The sequence below is a fragment of the Pleurodeles waltl genome, chromosome 9 (assembly GCF_031143425.1).
Source record: "Pleurodeles waltl isolate 20211129_DDA chromosome 9, aPleWal1.hap1.20221129, whole genome shotgun sequence".
Lineage (NCBI taxonomy): Eukaryota > Metazoa > Chordata > Amphibia > Caudata > Salamandridae > Pleurodeles > Pleurodeles waltl.
Window position 1 is genome coordinate 566,427,018 of NC_090448.1, and position 18,277 is coordinate 566,445,294.

The following is an 18,277-nucleotide window of genomic DNA, read 5'->3' on the forward strand; positions in this document are numbered from 1 at the left end:
GGTGTTAAACCGTCCCAAAAGTGGCGGATATACCACCTACCGTATTACGAGTCCATTATATCCTATGGAACTCGTAATACGGTAGGTGGTATATCCGCCACTTTTGGGACGGTTTAACACCGTCCTCCAAAGTTAGAATCAGGCCCATAGTGACTTATAAGATACTTAAGTGCAGTGTAAAATGGCTGTGAAATAACATGGACGTTATTTCACTCAGGCTGCAGTGGCAGTCCTGTGTAAGAATTATCTGAGCTCCCTATGGGTGGCAAAGAAATGCTGCAGCCCATAGGGATCTCCTGGAACCCCAGTACCCTGGGTACCTAGGTACCATATACTAGGGAATTATAAGGGTGTTCCAGTGTGCCAATCAGAATTGGTAAAATTAGTCACTAGCCTGCAGTGACAATTTTAAAAGCAGAGAGAGCAGAAACACTGAGGTTCTGATTAGCACAGCCTCAGTGATACAGTTAGGCACCACACAGGGAACACATACAGGGCATACTTTATGAGCACTGGGATCCTGGCTAGCAGGATCCCAGTGACACATAGGCAAAAACAAACATACATACAGTAAAAATGGGGGTAACATGCCACGCAAGATAGTACTTTCCTACACAACCCCCCCCCCCAAACGAGAGACAATAAGGCTTACCTTGCCCAGATGAGTCTTCGTTGTCTAAGTGGAAATATATGGAGAGTCCATCTGCATTGGAGTGGGTACTCCCAGGTCTATGTTCCAGTGTATAGTCCATTCCCTATAGGGATATGGACCACCTCAACAATTTAGGGTTTTCATCTTTCATTTGTTTTAGCCAAAGTAGAGGTTTGTGGTCTGTCTGAACAATAAAGTGAGTACTAAACAGGTATGGTCTCAACTTTTTCAGTGCCCAGACCACAGCAAAGGCCTCCCTCTCTATGGCAGACCAACGCTTTTCTCTAGGGGTCAACCTCCTGCTGATAAAAGCAACAGGTTGATCCTGGCCCTCAGTATTAAGCTGTGATAGTGCGTTCCCAACCCCCAATTCAGAAGCATCAGTCTGTACTATGAACCTTTTGGAGTAGCAAGGGCTTTTTAGGACAGGTGCAGAGCACATGGCCTGTTTGAGCTCATCAAAAGCTTTTTGACAGCTAGCTGTCCACAATACCTTTTTAGGCATCTTCTTACTAGTGAGGTCATTAAGAGGAGCTGCAATGGAGCCATAATTAGTAATAAACCTCCTTTAGTACCCTGTGAGGCCTAAAAAGGCTCTCACTTGGGTTTGAGTTGTAGGGGGAGCCCGTTCCATAATGGTCTGGATCTTCCCCTGCAGTGGTGCAATCTGTTCCCCACCTACCAGGTGGCCCAGATAAACCACTTTCCCCTGCCCTATCTGGCACTTTGAGGTCTTGATAGTGAGGCCTGCGTTTTGCAGGGCCTCCAAACCTTTCCACAGGTGGACCAGGTGATCATCCCAGGTGGAGCTAAAGACAGCTATATCATCCAGATATGCTGCACTAAAAGCTTCCAACCCTTGCAGGACTGTGTTCACCAACCTTTGAAAAGTGACAGGTGCATTCTTCAGAGCAAAGGGCATCACAATGAAGTGATAGTGCTCTTCGATGGTTGAGAATGCAGTTTTGGGTTTTGCATCTTCTGATAACGTAATCTGCCAATACCTTGCAGTTAAGTCAAAAGTGCTCAGATACTTAGCAGAAGCCAGTGTATCAGTCAGCTCATCTGCCCTGGGAATAGGGTGAGCATCTGTGTTGGGCACTTGGTTGAGCCCTCTATAGTCAACACAAAACCTCATCTCTCTTTTACCATCCTTACTGTGAGGTTTAGGTACAAGCACCACTGGGCTAGCCCATGGGCTTTCTGGAGGCTCAATCACTCCTAAGTCTAACATTTTCTGAACATCTTGTTTAATGCAGTCCCTGACATGGTCAGGCTGCCTATAAATCTTACTTTTGACGGCTAAACTGTCTCCAATGTTGACTGTATGCTCACACCAAGTAGTGGTACATGGTATCAGTGAGTTCAGAAAACTGACTTAAAATATTTACACAGTTACCTTTCTGCTCAGCAGTAAGACAATCTGCCAGTACTACTCCCTCCACTAACCCATCAGCTTCAGTGGTGGAGAAGAGATCAGGGAGAGGGTCACTCTCTTCTTCCTGTCCCTCATCAGTTGACAGGAGCAGGCTGAGATCAGCCCTGTCATAGTAGGGTTTTAAGGCGGTTGACATGGAGCACCCTAAGGGGACTCCTGGCAGTGCCAAGGTCTACCAAGTAGGTAATCTCACCCTTTTTCTCAACAATGAGATGGAGACCACTCCCTTTGTCCTGGAGTGCTCTTGGGGCCACAGGCTCCAATACCCACACCTTTTGTCCTGGGTGGTACTGGGTCAGGACAGCCTTCTGGTCATGCCATTGCTTTTGCAGCTCCTGGCTGGCCTGAAGGTTTTACTGGTCTTTTTCATGTACTCAGCCATTCTAGATCTTATGCCAAGCACATAGTCCACAATGTCTGATTTAGGAGCTTTCTAAGGTTGTTCCCAACCCTCCTTAACAAGTGAAAGGGGGCTTCTCACATGGTCCCTAAAGAGGAGTTCAAAGGGGCTAAAGCCCACTCCTTTTTGGGGTACCTCCCTATAAGCAAAAAGGAGGCAAGGTAACAGGACATCACACCTCCTTCTCAGTTTTTCAGGGAGTCTGTAGGAAGGGAGCCTCTTTCTAGCCTTGTTACCCCCACTTTTGGCCTGTTTGTGAGTATATGTCAGGGTGTTTTTACTGTCTCACTGGGATCCTGCTAGCCAGGGCCCAGTGCTCATAGTGAAAACTCTATGTTGTCAGTGTGCTTGATATGTGTCACTGGGATCCTGCTAAGCCAGGACCCCAGTGCTCATAAGTTTGTGGCCTATATGTGTTCTCTGTGTGGTGCCTAACTGTATCAATGAGGCTCTGCTAACCAGAACCTTAGTGTTTATGCTCTCTCTGCTTTTAAAATTGTCGCTGCAGGCTAGTGACTAATTTTGCCAATTCTGAATGGCACACTGGAACACCTTTATAATTCCCTAGTATATGGTACTTAGGTACCAAGGGAATTGGGGTTCCAGGAGATCCCTATGGGCTGCAGCATTTCTTTTGCCACCCATAGGGAGCTCAGACAATTCTTACACAGGACTGCCACTGCAGCCTGAGTGAAAAAAAGTCCATGTTATTTCACAGCCATTTTCACTGCACTTAAGTAACTTATAATTCACCTATACATCTAACCCTCACTTAGTGAAGGTTAGGTGCAAAGTACTTAGTGGAAGGGCACCCTGGCACTAGCCAAGATGCCCCCACATTCTTCAGGGCAATTTTCCCGGACTTTGTGAGTGCAGAGACACCATTACATGTGTGCACTACATATAGGTCAACACCTATATGTAGCATCACCATGGTAACTCCGAACATGGCCATGTAACATGTCTAGGATCATGGAATTGTTACCCCAGTACCATTTTGGTATTGGGGAGACAATTCCATACATCCCCAGGTCTCCAGCATAGAGTCCGGGTACTGCCAAACTAACTTTCCGGGGTCTCCAGTGCAGCTACCGCTGCTGCCAACCCATCAGACAGGTTTCTGCCCCCCTGGGGCCTGGGCAGCCTGATCCCAGGAAGGCAGAACAAAGGATTTCCCCTGAGAGAGGGTGTTACACCCTCTCCCTTTGGAAATAGGTGTGAAGTTCCTGGGAGGAGCAGCCTCTCCTGGCCTCTGGAAATGCTTTGAAGGGCACAGATGGTGCCCTCCTTGCATAAGCCAGTCTACACCGGTTCAGGGATCCCCCAGCCCTGCTCTGGCGCGAAACTGGACAAAGGAAAGGGGAGTGACCACTCCCCTGACCAGCACCTCCAAGGGGAGGTGCCCAGAGCTACTCCTGTGTGTCCCAGACCTCTGCCATCTTGAATGCAGAGGTGTAAGGGCACAATGGACAGCTCTGAGTGGCCAGTGCCAGCAGGTGACGTCAGAGACCCCTCCTGATAGGTGCTTACCTTTCTCTGTAGCCAATCCTCCTCTGTGGGCTATTTAGGGTCTCTCCTGTGGGTATCTTACCAGATAACGAATGCAAGAGCTCACCAGAGTTCCTCTGCACTTCCCTCTTTGACTTCTGCCAATGATCGACCACTGACTGCTCCAGGATGCCTGCATAACTGCAACAAAGTAGCAAGAAGACTACCAGCAACATTGTAGCGCCTCATCCTGCCGGCTTTCTTGACTGTTTCCTGGTGGTGCATGCTCTGAGGGCTGTCTGCCTTCACCCTGCACTGGAAGCCAAGAAGAAATCTCCTGTGGGTCGAGGGAATCTTCCCCCTGTTAACGGAGGCACGAAACTTCTGTTTGACCGGTCCTCTGGGTCCCCTCTCTTCGTGACGAGCGTGGTCCCTGGAACACAGGGGCTGGATCCAAGTGACCCCGACAGTCCAGTGGCCCTTCTGTCCAAATTTGGTGGAGGTAAGTCCTTGCCTCCCCACGCCAGACAATAATCCTGTGTACTGCTTGAACTGCAGCTGCTCGGGCTTCTGTGCACTTCTGCAAGACTTCCTTCGTGCAAAGCACAGCCCAGGTCCTCAGCACTCCGTCCTGCATTGCTCCACTCGCTGTGTTGACCACCGGCTTCGTGGGACCCTCCTTTGTAGTGTTGAGACGACCGCCAAGCTCATCCTTCTTGAACCCGTGTTGCTGAGCGCCCCCCTCTGTCTCCTCCTCCACGGGGGGACCTCCTGGTCTTTCCTGGGCCCAGGCAGCACCCATTTTCTCCAATCGCGACCTTTGCAGCCACCAAGGCTTGTTTGCAGTCTTTCTGCGTGGAAACAACTCTGCATCCTCCAGCACGCCGTGGGACATCTTCTGTGCAAAGGAGAAGTTCCTGGCATATTCTGTTGTTGCAGAATCTTCAGCTTCTTCCACCCAGAGGCTGCCATTTTTGCACCTTCATCTGGGGTTTAGTGGGCTCCTGCCCCCCCCGGACACTTTCGTGACTCTTGGACTTGGTCCCATTCTTTCACAGGTCCTCAGGTCAAGGAATCCGTCTTCAGTGCTTTGCAGTCTGTTGTTGTCTTTGAAGAATCTCCTATCATGACTTAAGTGTGTTTCTAGGGAAGTAGGGTAACTTTACTTCTACTTTTCAGGGTCTTGGGGTGGGGTATCTTGGACACCCTTAGTGTTTTCTTACACTCCCAGTGATCTTCTACACACTACACTAGGTCTGGGGTCCCTAAGTGGTTTGTATTCCACTTTCTTAGTATATGGTTTGTGTTGTCCCTAGGCCTATTGCATCCTATTGTATTCTACAGTATTTGCACTACTTTTCTAACTGTTTACTTACCTGATTTTGGTTTGTGTGTATATTTTGTGTATTTTAATTACCTCCTATGGGAGTATATCCTCTGAGATATTTCTGACACATTGTCACTAAAATAAAGTACCTTTATTTTTAGTAACTCTGAGTGTTGTGATTCTTATGATATAGTGCTATATGATATAAGTGGTATAGTAGGAGCCTTGCATTTCTGCTAGTTCAGCCTCAGCTGCTCTGCTAAAGCTACCTCTATCAGCCTAAGCTGCTAGAACAATACTAATCTACTAATAAGGGATAACTGGACCTGGCACAAGGTGTAAGTACCATCAGGTACCCACTATAAGCCAGGCCAGCCTCCTACAGTATTGACCTATATGTAGTGCACGTGTGTAATGGCGTCTCCACACTCACAAAATCCGGGGAAATGGCCCTGAACTATGTGGGGGCACCTTTGCTAGTGCAAGGGTGCCCTCACACGTAGTAACTATGCACTTAACCTTCAGCAAGTGAATGCTAGCCATATAGGTGACTTATAAGTTACTTAAGTGCAGTGAAGATGGCTGTGAAATAGTGTGCGCACTATTTCACCCAGGTTGCAATGGCAGTCCTGTGTAAGGGTTTGTCTGAGCTCCCTATGAATGGCAAAAGAAATGCTGCAGCCCATATGGATCTCCTGAAACCCAAATGCCCTGGGTACCGAGGTACTATCTACTAGGGACTTATGAGGGGCGGTCCAGTGTGCACATTGAAATTGGTAAATTAAGTCACTGGCCTACAGTGACAAAGTTAAAAGTAGAGAGAGCATAAGCACTGAGGTTCTGATTAGCAGAGCCTCAGTGACACATTTAGGCACTACGCAGGCATACACATTAGGCCACAAACTATGAGCACTGGGGTCCCGGCTAGCAGGATCCCAGTGAGACAGGCAAAACACACTGACATATAGGTTTCTATCTATGAGCACTGGGGTCCTGGCTAGCAGGATCCCAGTGACACAGTAAAAACACACTGACATGCACTCACAAACAGGCCAAAAGTGGGGGTAACCATGCTAGAAAGAGGCTACTTTCTCACACAACCTCCCTGTAAACGAAGGACAATAAGGCTAACCTTGGCCAGTTGAGAGTTTATTGTCTAAGTGGTGATAAGTGAAGAGTAGATCTGCAATAGAGTCCCTCCCTTTATCATCCACTATATGGTTACTCCCCTGTGGGGATGTAAACCACCCTGTTTGGAGATGTTTACCTAACCAACAGTGTGAGTGTAAATTCTCAGAGTTCCTATGAGTACGTTTTAAAGTTGGGCAGTAGGATTGGTCTACTGGGCATATTTTAAATGCGGGAAATGCTAGACAGGGATGGTGTCTCAATAAAGCCATACTTGGGCAAAAACATTGTCCATATGGCTGTAAGAGAGAACAGGGTTGCTGTTTCTCTTGAGTTGGAACAGGGCAGGGATGCTGTCCTATAAGCTCCACACCAGGACAGGGCTGCTGTCCTAAGTGTTTAGAGGCAGTGCAGGGCTGCTGCACTAAAGTTTCTCTGGGCGGCGTGGAGGGATGGTCCATATTTACTAAAATGGTGCATTTTGCACATCTGGATTAGTAGCTCCACAGAGAGGTACTTTTACCTCTAGGAGTTAGCTGTGGTAGCTGATGGCTCCTTTGGTACAGGTTCCACCCCAGGAGAGGTTTCTCCCACCAAAGGAATGGTATCCTTAGTGGCAGGGTGGGGAAGGGATGCTTTCATACCATTTTTACCTGTTGGTGGAGAGGGATCCTGAGATTTCAGGCCTTTTTTTCTCCTTTGCTTTTTCATTGCACCAGAAATGAGAGGAAGCAATTCCTCAGGGATACCCAGCATGTATGCATGGGTATTAAACTAACTCAGCCCAACCTGAGGCCTCTAGGTCATTCCCTAAGAGACAATCTACAGGTAAAGTACGTGATACCACCATCTGCTTAGAGCCAGTAACTCCATCCCAACTAAGTTGAACTGCAGCTAAGGGGAGAGACTAAGTGAAGTTATTGACATCAGTAACTTGGTACTTCTGTCCAAGGAGGTGTTGTGCAGGTGACACCAGGTTTTCAGTCACCAAAGTGATACTGGCACCTGTGTCCCTGTAGGCCTGGGCCTCAACACCATTTATGATTGACTGCCTGTACTTATCCATGTTAAGGGAACAAGCAGCCAAGGTGGCAAGGCCAATGCCACCAGGTGTGACAGAAACTGTCTTGGGACTGTCTACCCCAGTTTCTATTATGGTCCCAAAAGTGAACCCAACTACACCTTTAGTTTGACTATTGCCAGTAGTCCCACCACTATTACCACTACTGCTAGGGGCACTAGAGTCTGATGTCTTAGTGGTCGTAGGCTCAGGGGCTTTACCTGTGTAGGACGTATCCCCTGGCCAATGGCCTTTATTTCTACACACATAGCACCAAGGCTTTTTCTGATTGTGTGAAGAGTTTGAAGAAGATGAAGAAGTTTTATCCCCACCCCCAGAGGAGTGTTTTGGACCTGAATAAGGATCTTTATGTTTACTTTTATCCCCATGCTTGTCCTGAGATTTTTCACCATCTTTCTTCTTGCCATCTTTGTGACCCCCTGTATGAGCTTTTCTGCTCACCCTTGTTCTGACCCATTTTTCTGCCTTCTTTCCCCATTCTTGGGGAGAGGTCAGATCTGAGTCCACAAGATACCGATGTTACAACTTAGACACACAATTATTTAAGATATGCTCTCTTGGAGTCAAGTTATATAGACTTTCATAATCAGTCACCTTACTGCCATGTAACCAGCCTTCTAGGTCCTTCACAGAACAGTCCACAAAGTCTGTCCAGTCCTGTGATGAATCTTTTCTGGTCTCGCTGAACTTAATTCTGTACTGTTCAGTGGTTAAGCACATATCATCCAAGAGTACATTTTTAAGAACCTGATAATTATCTGCATCATCCTCTCTGACAATAAGAAATTTGTCTCTACCTTTGTCTGAGAAGGATAACCAAAGGATAGCAGCCCACTGTACATGAGGGACCCTCTGAACTGTACAGACCCTCTCAAGTGCAGCAAACCATTGTTGATGTCATCACCATCCTTGTAAGGAGGGACAACTTTGTGCAGATTTCTAGAATCAAATGAAGGTTCCCTAACTTTGTATTTCTAAAACTGCTGCTGCCAGCATGGGGAACTAATCCCAAACCCTGCCTCTCTTTTTCCACAGCCAGGGATTCACTGTCTGAGGCCAACTGTTGCTGTATTAGCCTCAGTCTGGCCTCCTCTAACCTCAGCTTTCTGAGTTCCCTATCTAGGGACTGGTCCTCAGGTTTAGAATTATGTGAAGTCTCTGAAACAGAGGTAAGATGAGAGTGTGCAGAGGCAGACCTATCTCTAACAGGAGCCACTCTAGTGACCTGGCCTCTAGGGGTGAAGGGAGCCCTACTTGTGTGTGAACCCTTACCACTACCAGTTATACTAGGGGCTTGTTGACAGATAGGTCGGTGGAAGGACCCTCCCCAGAATTGTCATCTTGCTCTCTGAGCTTCCCTGGTTGGAGTTATCCTCTACCTCTTCCTCAGTGCTGAATCTCTGGTCATCCTGTAGGAGGAGATTTAAGAGGTACTCCTTATTGGGATTCTTCCCAATTCCTACATTTCTTTCAACACAGATCCCCTTCAAGCTTTTATAGTTTAAATTGTCATAGATAGTCTTGACAGCTCCAGGGGTGGCTTCTACATAAGACATATTGAAAGAACAAAGTTTAGGAAAGTGAGTGAAAAGTTAGTAGAACAACAGAGCTAACTTTTTAGAGAAAAGAAGAAAACTTTTCAGAACTTTGTAAAAACTTTTGAAAAGTTTAAAGAACTTTTAAGAAAGTTTGAAAATTGTTTCCAGCTATATATTATATATGCTCTAAGTATTGGAGCTCGCTTTTTTTTGTGAAAAGCATAGGTGACAAAGTGGTAAAGCAAATGCAAGTACTTATCCCCCCGCCGCACCACCAATGTTGGATGCTGGCCTGTTTTTTAGTGGGTATCTTGGGTACTTACACCTTATACCAGGTCCAGTTATCCCTTATTAGTGAAGTAGTAGTGTTCTAGCAGCGTAGGCTGAAAGAGGTAGCTATAGCAGAGCAGCTTAGGCTGAACTAGGAGACACGCAAAGCTGCTGCAATACCACGTATAGTTACACAGTACTTGTACACAAGTAAAGACAATACTCAGTGTTACCAAAAATAAAGGTATTTATTTGGGTGACACAGTACCAAAAATAACTTAGAGACAATACTGGAGATAAGTGTTATATACAATATATACACTAGACACCAAAATTAGTCAAGTAAATAGTCAGAGAACAATGCAAACAAAAGGAAATGCTATAGAATGCAATGGGAGAAGATAGATCTAGGGGCAACCATATACTAAGAAAGTGGAATGCGAATCACGAATTCCCCCCTAGACAAGTGTAGTGTGTGCAGAAACGCTGGGAGAGTAAGAATACATTAAAGTTAAGTAACCCACCCCAGAGCCCAGAAAAGCAGGAGTAAAGTACTGAAAGTTTCCTTAGGACACACTACACCTCGTGATTGGGATTTTGCAGTAACTAACCAAGTCTGCAAACAACAACTGGTGGATTCCTGGACCTGAAGACCTGCAAAAGAAGGGGACCAAGTCCAGAAGTCGAAAGAAGTTCCGGGAAGGGCAGGAGCCCATGCCAACCCAGAAGAGGGTGCAAAAGAAGACTCTCCAATTAGTCGATTACTGCAGAAGTGTACTCTAGGAAGATGCCAGCGGGTTCCTGTGTGATGCAAAAGATGTCCCACGACGTGAAGATCGTTGCAGATGTGATTTTGTGTTGGAAGTCACCAACAAGACTTGGTTATGACAAAAGTGCATTTTGCATCAAAACGGTGCTGGATGGACCCAGGAGGGACCTGGGGGCTTCAACTATGTGTTAGGAGGAAGAGGGGGCACTCAGCACTTTAGAGAGCCCTCAGGATGCCAGCCAGCACCCCCGGGAGTCCCAGGACACGGAGACAAAGAAGGTCCAAAATGCAGTTGATGCAGCACAACAAAGGAAGGTCACACACCACCAGAGAACAACTCAGTGAGTTAAGTGTCGCAGGATAGAGTGCTGGGGACCTGGGCCAGGTTGTGCACAAAGGAATTTTGCAAATAGTGCACAGAGGCCTCAGGAGGTGAAGAGGACGCAGTACACAGGTGTACCGTCGCTCTCTGGGAAGGCAAGGTCTTACCTCCTCCAAATTGTGTCAGCAGGACATCAGGATAGTCAATGTCAATGATGTCCACCCTCTGTGTCCTTAGGAGCACACTTGTTGCTGTGAGAGTAGTCTAAGTGTACCGGTTGTCGTCTTGGAAGGTGCCTGCTTCAACAGGGGTGGTACTCCATCACCCCACAGGAGACTTCTTCTGTCCTTCTGGTGCAGGATGAAGACAGGGAGTCCCCAGAGCATGCAAACCCTGGAAACTGTTGCAGTTGCTGACTTGGAGCTGAACTTGCAGAGGAAAAGTATCCCTTGTGGATACTTTATTGTTGTTACATTGGTTCCTGGAGCAGGCTGCTGTTGATCCGAGGTCAGAGGATAGTGAAGTAGTCGCAGAGGATTCCTGAAGGAAGCTTGCAAGCAGAATCTGAAGAGAACGCACAGGAGAGACCCTAAATAGCCCAGAGGGGGTATTGGCTACCTTATCAGGTATGGACCTATCAGGAGGGGTCTCTGATGTCACCTGCTGGCACTGGCCACTCAGAGGCCTCCAGAGTGCCCCCACACCTTGCAAAGCAAGTTGGCTGAAGTCTGGGACACACTGGAGGAGTTCCGGGCACCACCCCTAGGGTGGTGATGGATAGGGGAGTGGTCAATTCCCTTTCCTTTGTCCAGTTTCGTGCCAGAGCAAGGGACAAGGGTTCCCTGAACCGGCGTAGACTGGCTTATGCAAGGAGGGCACAATCTGTGCCCTTCAAAGCATTTCCAGAAGCTGTAGGAGGCTAACCCTCCCCAGCCTGTAACACCTATTTCCAAAGGGACAGTGTGTAACACCCTGCTCTCAGAGGAAATGCTTTGTTCTGCCTTCCTGGGACTGGGCTGCCCAGACCCCAGGAGGGCAGAACCCTCTCTGTGAGGTGCAGCAGCTGTGGCTGCAGTGCAAGCTTGAGTAAGCTGGTTTGTCATTACAGGGGGTCCATGGTGGAGCCCTCAGGGTGCATGGAATTGGCTCCCCAATACCAGATTTGGAATGGGGTGACAATTCCATGATCTTAGACATGTTACCTGGCCATATTCAGAGTTACCATTGTGAAGCTGCATATAGGTATTTACCTATATGTAGTACGCACGTGTAATGGCATCCCCGCACTCACAAAGTCCGGGGAAATGGCCCGGAACTATGTGGGGGTACCTTTGCTAGTGCAAGGGTGCCCTCACACTTAGTAACTTTGCTCCTAACCTTCAGCAAATGAAGGTTAAACATATAGGTTACTTATAAGTTACTTAAGTGCAGTGAAAATGGCTGCGAAGTAACGTGGCGTTATATCACTTGGCTGCAATGGCAGGCCTTTGCAAGGGATTGTCTGAGCTCCCTATGAGTGGCGAAAGAAATGCTGCAGCCCTTATGGATCTCCTGGAACCCCAATGCCCTGGGTACCTAGGTACAAAATACTAGGGACTTATAAGGGGGTCCAGTGTGCCAATTGAAATTGGTAAATGAAGTCACTAGCCTATAGTGACAAATTTAAAAGCAGAGAGAGCTTAAGCACTGAGGTTTTGGTTAGCAGAGCATCAGTGACACAGTCAAGCACTATACAGACACACACAATAGGCCATAAACTATGAGCACTGGGGTCCTGACCAGCAGGATCCCAGTGAGACAGGCAAAAACATACTGACATACAGGTACAAAATGGGGGTAACATGCTAAGGAAGATGGTACTTTCCTACAGCAGACCATCAGTAGACTTTCACCTTTGCTTCCACTAACATAGAAATAGGGCAGGTGGACTGTCATGGTGTCAGGCGAGTTTTCAGTCGGAAAACCGACGGCAGGACCATTTCCGCCAACATCTGAATCAGGCCCTTCGTCATTCTTTCAGATAGTTTCATTTCAGATCAAGAAATGTTGTGAGGAGGTGGCCGTTGTAGTGTCAGATCTATTGTGTGCACATACCAGTAATTGGAGAAGTTCTCCCACCGAACTATTTTCTCACAGTGGTCAACCGTTTTTTTCAGGATACGTGCTTGCCTCATTGTAAAAAAAAAAAACGGATCTCCTGTTTCTAAGATAACAGATAGATTCTATATTGCGAAACTATGAAAGAAACTTCCCATAGTTAGATGAAAATGTGTGGAAAACCTTCACAGTAAAGCAGCGTACAACTGTATTCGGGAATCAATATAGAAAAAAATATTGTGGAATCTCGTCCTTTCTCTATGAAAAGGGATTTTGAAAATATTAGCAGCCTGTTATTTCGCAGTTCTGGATACACTTCTACTTTACAAATTACTGTTGATTAAACAATTTGATTCACTCATAAGAAAGATTATTATATCCAGAAGAATTGGAGCAGTGGAAGGTTCATGGCTCCATACCAGAAATTAATTCAATCAAGAAACTGTTTCAGTAGATTGTCAATTCTAAAACAGTCGTAGTGAGCTATAAGGACCTGCTATATCACTACAGGGAGTGCAGAATTATTAGGCAAGTTGTATTTTTGAGGATTAATTTTATTATTGAACAACAACCATGTTCTCAATGAACCCAAAAAACTCATTAATATCAAAACTTAATATTTTTGGAAGTAGTTTTTAGTTTGTTTTTAGTTTTAGCTATGTTAGGGGGATATCTGTGTGTGCAGGTGACTATCACTGTGCATAATTATTAGGCAACTTAACAAAAAAAAATATATACCCATTTCAATTATTTATCATTACCAGTGAAACCATTATAACATCTCAACATTCACAAATATACATTTCTGACATTCAAAAACAAAACAAAAACAAATCAGTGACCAATATAGCCACCTTTCTTTGCAAGGACACTCAAAAGCCTGCCATCCATGGATTCTGTCAGTGTTTTGATCTGTTCACCATCAACATTGCGTGCAGCAGCAACCACAGCCTCCCAGACACTGTTCAGAGAGGTGTACTGTTTTCCCTCCTTGTAAATCTCACATTTGATGATGGACCACAGGTTCTCAATGGGGTTCAGATCAGGTGAACAAGGAGGCCATGTCATTAGATTTCCTTCTTTTATACCCTTTCTTGCCAGCCACGCTGTGGAGTACTTGGACGCGTGTGATGGAGCATTGTCCTGCATGAAAATCATGTTTTTCTTGAAGGATGCAGACTTCTTCCTGTACCACTGCTTGAAGAAGGTGTCTTCCAGGAACTGGCAGTAGGACTGGGAGTTGAGCTTGACTCCATCCTCAACCCTAAAAGGCCCCACAAGCTCATCTTTGATGATACACGCCCAAACCAGTACTCCACCTCCACCTTGCTGGCGTCTGAGTCGGACTGGAGCTCTCTGCCCTTTACCAATCCAGCCACGGGCCCATCCATCTGGCCCATCAAGACTCACTCTCATTTCATCAGTCCATAAAACCTTAGAAAAATCAGTCTTGAGATATTTCTTGGCCCAGTCTTGACGTTTCAGCTTGTGTGTCTTGTTCAGTGGTGGTCGTCTTTCAGCCTTTCTTACCTTGGCCATGTCTCTGAGTATTGCACACCTTGTGCTTTTGGGCACTCCAGTGATGTTGCAGCTCTGAAATATGGCCAAACTGGTGGCAAGTGGCATCGTGGCAGCTGCACGCTTGACTTTTCTCAGTTCATGGGCAGTTATTTTGCGCCTTGGTTTTTCCACACGCTTCTTGCGACCCTGTTGACTATTTTGAATGAAACGCTTGATTGTTCGATGATCACGCTTCAGAAGCTTTGCAATTTTAAGAGTGCTGCATCCCTCTGCAAGATATCTCACTATTTTTGACTTTTCTGAGCCTGTCAAGTCCTTCTTTTGACCCATTTTGCCAAAGGAAAGGAAGTTGCCTAATAATTATGCACACCTGATATAGGGTGTTGATGTCATTACACCACACCCCTTCTCATTACAGAGATGCACATCACCTAATATGCTTAATTGGTAGTAGGCTTTCGAGCCTATACAGCTTGGAGTAAGACAACATGCATAAAGAGGATGATGTGGTCAAAATACTCATTTGCCTAATAATTCTGCACTCCCTGTACATAGGTATGAGGCCATGTACTTCAAAGTAAGATTAGGTTTTGCATTAATATTGGCCATTCAGTGATGGATTGTTGAAAATTGTCTGACCAACTTATTTGATGCTATGCTTTACTATGTAAAAACAACCACTTCAACAATAAATGCATGAATAAAAAGAAAACATTTATCTTATGTTTCAAACTTATTTAGAGATGGCCTCTAAACCAAAAATTCAACATTTTCATGATTATCGGAAACACGCTTTTGCAGTTTGGGTGAAGACTTTACACATACGTAAAAAGGAAATGCACCTTAGGTAAGACAAATTCTCTAAATGGAGTATCACGTGTCACAGCGTGAGCAGCTCCCATTGGAAGAATATCACAGCATCGCTGGATCTCGGCAATCACAGCTTTTGTGTAGGGCATCTTCCCTCTGTCTGCAAAGGTTGGAGTACATTTCTCACCAGTCACATTGTCGATTTCCTCCTGGAGCTTTGCTGTCAAGAAAAGTGCCTTAATTAATACTAGATGCAAATTCAAGTTTGTAGTCAATTTAATAAAACATGAAGCCTTTGGCTCAATCTTCCATGTTCTGTAGTGCTGAGGCATTCCTGATATGATGGTACTGACTTTTCTGCTGGCTACCTAGCATGCAGTGGACAAACACACATCAATTGAAATAAAAATATATTGGCAAAGATTAGCATGTTAATCCTATCAGTGCGGACTTTGGAGTTAAAGCATTTTCTAAACATATTAATTTTGGGACAGCCTGATTTTTTGACAAAGTGTGTTTTTAGTGTCTACCTAAGGATGATTTCTGTAGGACGCCGAAGAAAAAGAAAAAAATACATGTGTAAAGGCACTCTTGCTTTATATTTCTGTGTGTAGAAAAGCCCCCAGATCGTAATTCTACATACTGAAATGTAAGGCATCAGAGTATATTTTGAATCATGTCATTTTCGTAGGATGGACCCGGAAACCCTTGAAATATTCTGCTTCTGACGCCGCTTTAGGTGGCCGTCTGTATACAGCTTTGTACTAGCAATCTTGGGCAGGGTTGCAAGCCACAGGGCCATCATAGGTTGGTCAAAAGGCCTGGTACCTGCCCGATTCCAGTCTCCCCACTATGGGGAGCTAATCCATTGCACAGCAAGAGTTGCCTTAGCTGCCTGGCCTGCAATCCCAGGCTCTGCACAAAACCCACTAAGGTGGCCAACACCAACTATGAATGGCTTTCAGCCATGCACAATAGGGATTTGTCCTCCAGCGTGCCCAATTGCTGGTCTTTTCTCCCAAATTTTTGTGGCTACAGGGCCTGGCCCAATTGTGGTGTGTTTTATTTCCTCTCCTTTATTAATACGTGTGCAAAGCTGTGCCTAATTTTCTGGCAGCAGGGCTGTGTACAGTGGACAGAGGTCCTGTGCCCAATCCAATTCAGGTGGCCAAGTCTTTGTATGTCCACAGCAGGGGTTGACTCTGGGGCCAGTCTTGAAGCCTGACCCAGCAGTGAGTATGCCATGAAAACCTACCTTGTGCACAGCTGGAGTTGGCCACTGGGACTGTCTGCAACCAAGCCTTCTCTTCTTGTGTCAGAGTTCAGAAACCTGTGTCGGTTTGCGAGCACCATGTAGATTCTGGCATTGCAAATTCTGACTTGTGGTTTGCCAACCTGTCATAAAAAGTGTTTTTTTTTTTAAACAAATCGAGGCAGAGTGATCCATTTAAGGACCTCTGACACAAGGGCCATGGTGTAAGGGGATTTACAACCTGACTTCCCATAGGGTTTTTTTTTTCAGGACATGAAAATCAAGGGCTGGATTAAGTAATCCAGAAAACGACAGAAAGTTTCAGACAGCCAATCGGTTTGGGTTTGTGAACCCACATTGGATGATAAGAGAAAATGGCCCTCACAAAAAGGAATTGTTCAAAATAAAAAAATAAAAACAACCATAGACCTAACCACAACTACGAAGGTGGTCACAAAAGATTTTTTTCAGTGACAGAACTTGGGTCCATGAACTCAGTATTGATATATGTACATGAATACATAAATACAACCTTAGAAGTTCACTTAAAAAAACAAAGGTTACAGGGACATTATGGTTAGGCTCACATTTTAAACATATGTAGCGATAGAAATTCATAAGCTATAGTTAGAGTTAACTCAAGTAACTATTGCTCGTGTCCTAAGATAACTATAACTTGTGCCCCCGCCATGCACAGTTTTTTATTAACAATTTTACTTCAAATATTACATTGATATTATCAATGATATTATCAAAGATGTCATGAGTGCCGTAATTTGTGGGGTAATTAGCAGTGCATGGAAGGGCATGAGTTATAGTCACGCTAGGACACGAGTTATCGTTACTTGAGATAAGTCCAACTATAACTAGTGAATTTCTATGGTTTCTTATGTTTAAAATGTGAGCTGAACTATAACATCCTTGTAACCTTTGGATTTCTTAAGTGAATTTCTATGTTTTTTTAGGTCGAGCCTAGAGAGTGTGCATGCGCTGTCTGCAAGGACCGTTTGTATTCAGCAAAAGAACTTTGATCCTACCTGCTCCTTACCATTGGTAGACTGCAGGGTTGCTCTTCCTTGCTACCTCCTAACTGGTTCGGGCTTCCGATACCTCATTTCAGTTCTTGGCTGAGGAGCACTAGCCAAGTATAGTTTCTTTTTGCTTTCATTGTTTATCTGTTGTTAGTGGGGAACTCTTTTTTAATTTGATTATTTCCCGCCTTGACTCATGTTCTGAAGTATGTGTAAGTGTTCCTGCCCCTGTTTTTGAAATGTGGCTTTTCTTCTCCTGTGCCAACAGGAGTTCATTTGCAACAATTAAGGTATTTAAAATCTCTTTTTTTTTAGGCATGGGACGCAGAGACTCGTACCCAGCTCCACAGTTGGCAGCGATGGATGTTACGCCATATCCTCTATCTAAATATTGCTGATTTTGTGAGGAAGCAGAAAATAGCCGACTGGGTATTTCCACGCTGCCCAGTAAAAATGTCTGTTTGAAACTGCCAGCTCCTCACTACATGTCAAAACACTTTCAAATAGTGTGCCATCAAGCTCCAAACAGCCAGAGAATAAATGTCTTGCCTATGAACACGCTTTAGCACTAATTAGTGTTATTTACCCAGTTGTTAGTATACTTGAATAAATCCGAGCTAGTTTCACTTTTAGCAAATTGTGCACCTATTGTCGCGTTTGAAAGCTACATTTACTAGAGCCATTTTGGGTGTGAAGGGTAATTTATGAACGAGTAGCAACAAGCCCTTTGCAAATCCTGTTGGTCACAGGTCCAGGTTTAGAGCAGCCGCCATGGGAGGGGGTTCCTGGAGACTGGATTTGGTGGCACAGGCTCTGCTCTGTTACTGCTGCTGGTCCACACAAGTCTACAGGGCAAGCAAGCAGTATGTCAATGAATGGGCAGAGGATATCCCCGAGGGGCCAGAGGCAGCGGGTACAATTGCCCCGGATTTGGGCTATGACCTCCTGGGACAGGTAAAGTGCACTTTCACTACTCTTTCAACTTTGGTCGCATAGACGTCATATGGTCTTCGAGGGGTGCAAACAGTTCATTTAAGTATTTTGAATTGTACTTGGCAGCTGGTTTCTGATCATATTTCAGCTCCACCAAACATGATTTATTATACATTTGAGGACTAACTTCACAGATAAGGAATATGTGGGCAATCCACAA

The 18,277-nt window shown here is 45.4% G+C and overlaps 1 protein-coding gene across 2 annotated transcripts in view; it reads right to left on the bottom strand.

The window, feature by feature from the left end:
- The window catches only part of LOC138259667 (cytochrome P450 2A13-like), a 918,770-nt gene that overhangs the window by 223,475 nt on the left and 677,018 nt on the right, over positions 1-18,277 (bottom strand). For both annotated transcript variants that reach the window (XM_069207539.1, XM_069207540.1), the window contains exon 7: positions 14,874-15,061. In XM_069207539.1, coding sequence (XP_069063640.1) covers positions 14,874-15,061 — 188 coding nt within the window. The remainder of the gene's footprint in view (positions 1-14,873; positions 15,062-18,277) is intronic.